Below are 3,074 nucleotides of genomic sequence, written 5' to 3'. Positions count from 1 at the left end.
CCTGTCATTGCCCACAGACACCTGTGCCGGCCTTGCCACAGCCGGGAGAAGGCCAAGGGCCTGGGCAAGCATGTCTGCCAGCGGTGCCACCTGGTCATCGAGGAGCAGCCCCTCATGTTCAGGAGTGACGCCTACCACCCGGACCACTTCAGCTGCACCCACTGCAGGTGCTGGGCGCGGTGGGCAGGGGCAGGCCGAGGAGTGGATGCCTGGGGGCAAGAGGCCCCTCGCTCCAGGGCATGAGGCCTGGGCCCGAATGGGGCTGACAGCAGAGACTCCAAGGCAGGTTTTTCCAAGGCAGGGGGCAGGGTGAGGCGGGTGCTGCTGGTGGAGAGAGGTGGAGAGGGAAGAGAGGCTGCGAGAGGTGCGGAGGGGCCTGAGAACGCGCTGCTGGGACTTGGCAGCAAGGTCAGCCGCCCTCTGCATGTGCTGTGCCTGAGCCCGAGGTCCCGGAGCTGCCTGCCCAGGTCCTGCCTCTCAGGCTGGCACTGCCAGGGCTCCTGCAGGTGGGCCCTGGGGAGGGCAGGGGCCTCAGGGGCTCATACAGATGGGCCTCAGGGGCTCATACAGGTGGGCCTCAGGGGCTCCTGCAGGTGGGCCTCAGGGGCTCCTGCAGGTGGGCCTCAGGGGCTCCTGCAGGTGGGCCTCAGGGGCTCCTGCAGGTGGGCCTCAGGGGCTCCTGCAGGTGGGCCTCAGGGGCTCCTGCAGGTGGGCCTCAGGGGCTCCTGCAGGTGGGCCTCAGGGGCTCCTGCAGGTGGGCCTCAGGGGCTCCTGCAGGTGGGCCTCAGGGGCTCCTGCAGGTGGGCCTCAGGGGCTCCTGCAGGTGGGCCTCAGGGGCTCCTGCAGGTGGGCCTCAGGGGCTCCTGCAGGTGGGCCTCAGGGGCTCCTGCAGGTGGGCCTCAGGGGCTCCTGCAGGTGGGCCTCAGGGGCTCCTGCAGGTGGGCCTCAGGGGCTCCTGCAGGTGGGCCTCAGGGGCTCCTGCAGGTGGGCCTCAGGGGCTCCTGCAGGTGGGCCTCAGGGGCTCCTGCAGGTGGGCCTCAGGGGCTCCTGCAGGTGGGCCTCAGGGGCTCCTGCAGGTGGGCCTCAGGGGCTCCTGCAGGTGGGCCTCAGGGGCTCCTGCAGGTGGGCCTCAGGGGCTCCTGCAGGTGGGCCTCAGGGGCTCCTGCAGGTGGGCCTCAGGGGCTCCTGCAGGTGGGCCTCAGGGGCTCCTGCAGGTGGGCCTCAGGGGCTCCTGCAGGTGGGCCTCAGGGGCTCCTGCAGGTGGGCCTCAGGGGCTCCTGCAGGTGGGCCTCAGGGGCTCCTGCAGGTGGGCCTCAGGGGCTCCTGCAGGTGGGCCTCAGGGGCTCCTGCAGGTGGGCCTCAGGGGCTCCTGCAGGTGGGCCTCAGGGGCTCCTGCAGGTGGGCCTCAGGGGCTCCTGCAGGTGGGCCTCAGGGGCTCCTGCAGGTGGGCCTCAGGGGCTCCTGCAGGTGGGCCTCAGGGCTCATACAGGTGGGCCTCAGGGGTTCCTGCAGGTGGACCCTGCTGAGGGCGGGGGCTTCACGGCTCTGGCTGCCTTTAGGAAGGAGCTGACCGCTGAGGCCCGGGAGCTTTTTTTTAGACTCCGGGGTCCTGGGATGAGGGATTGTGGCTAACGTCACGGGCTGTCTGCAGCCCCGTGGGCCCAGACGCTGAGTGTGCCTGCTGGGGCCCCAGGTGCCCCTCGGCACCCGGAGGACGCCCTGTGCTGTGGCTCTATGTGGATGGCACTGCCTGGGCCCGCCCCGGCCCGCTCTGCCTGAAGCTCTGCCAGGCGCCTGAGGGAGGTCTGACCCAGCCGGGGGGGCTGGATCCTCGCCCAAGGGAAGGAGCCTCCCCAGGGGCTCCATGCAAATAACAGCAGCCCTACAACAGCACACGCAGGCCCAGCCCCCCACCTGGGGACGAGGTTGCTGGATGGAGCAGGCCCAGGGGGGACGGACTGTGCGGATCGCTCACTGGGCATTAGGGGAGGCGTGGGGTCTCTGACCCAGGGGCGGTCCCTGGAGGTAGCAGCCCCCTTGCCCTGAACCTGGGACCCCAGCAAGGCGCTCCGCCCCCTGGTCCTGTCTCAGGTCACTGCTCCGGCCTGAGCTGCCCGCCCCCCTCTCCCCAGCACTTTGTCTGTGCCAAGTGCGAGAAGCCGTTCCGTGGGCACCGGCACTACGAGAGGAAGGGCCTGGCCTATTGCGAGACCCACTACAGCCAGGTGAGGTGCGCCCGCCAGGTGCAGACTTGGAGGGCAGGCCTGCCCTGGGGCTGGGGCTGGGCTGGGAGGGCAGGGACTCTGCTGGAAGGCTGCAGGCGGGCAGCTCAGACCCGCGGCCCTCTCTGCCCGTCCTCACTGGAGAAGCGGCCCCTGCAGCCAGGCCTGTGCCTTGTGCCATCCCCTCCCGCTCCCACTATGCCCGGCAAGCTGCCGGCTGCTCTGGTGAGAAGCCTGGCCACACCTTCAGGACAGCAGAGGAGAGAAGGGGCATTGGGGTCCTTCCCAGGGGCAATTCTGATGGGCCAGGGGTGCCCTCGCGAGGCTGTATCCTGGCAGGGGGGCCCAGAGCCCCAGGTGGAGGCTGAGAGCTTTGGGGGGAAGAGCCATCGCATCCCCTGGCCCTGGGCTGGACACCACTGCCTGTGTGTGTGACATCTGCCTGGTCCGCAGCTCTTTGGGGACGTCTGCTACAGCTGCAGCCATGTGATCGAGGGTGACGGTAAGGCTTCTGCCCACGTGCCCCCCCCCCCCCGCCCTCTTCCCTGCTGTCCTTCTGGGCTGTGGGCCCTGCAGCTGTGGGCCCAGCTGCCCCCCTCTGAGCTGGGCCTGGGTGGCCTGGGCGAGGCTGCTGAGCCTCGCCCTCTGCCCTCACAGTGCTGTCAGCCCTCAACAAGGCCTGGTGTGCCAGCTGCTTCTCCTGCTCCGCCTGCCACAGCAAGCTCACCCTCAAGTAAGTGCTGTGGCCCCAGGTGCTGGGTGCATGGGCGGGGCCCTGCCTCTCCTTAGGCCTCCCCTGGGCATTGTGGGAGGAGGAGGAGGAGGAGCACTGTGGGAGGAGTTGGAGCACTA

At 69.6% G+C, this 3,074-nt stretch overlaps 1 protein-coding gene across 1 annotated transcript in view; it reads left to right on the top strand.

The window, feature by feature from the left end:
• The window catches only part of LIMS2 (LIM-type zinc finger domains 2), a 5,814-nt gene that overhangs the window by 1,106 nt on the left and 1,634 nt on the right, over positions 1-3,074 (top strand). Inside the window, exons 2-7 of the mRNA XM_015567483.1 lie at positions 18-167; positions 1,560-1,606; positions 1,694-1,764; positions 1,986-2,225; positions 2,676-2,724; positions 2,880-2,955. Of these exons, the coding sequence (XP_015422969.1) occupies positions 18-167; positions 1,560-1,606; positions 1,694-1,764; positions 1,986-2,225; positions 2,676-2,724; positions 2,880-2,955 (633 nt within the window). The remainder of the gene's footprint in view (positions 1-17; positions 168-1,559; positions 1,607-1,693; positions 1,765-1,985; positions 2,226-2,675; positions 2,725-2,879; positions 2,956-3,074) is intronic.

The sequence above is a fragment of the Myotis davidii genome, unplaced genomic scaffold, assembly GCF_000327345.1.
Source record: "Myotis davidii unplaced genomic scaffold, ASM32734v1 scaffold1844, whole genome shotgun sequence".
Lineage (NCBI taxonomy): Eukaryota > Metazoa > Chordata > Mammalia > Chiroptera > Vespertilionidae > Myotis > Myotis davidii.
The sequence above is the reverse complement of the archived record's forward strand: the minus strand, read 5'-3'. Positions and strand labels throughout refer to the sequence as shown.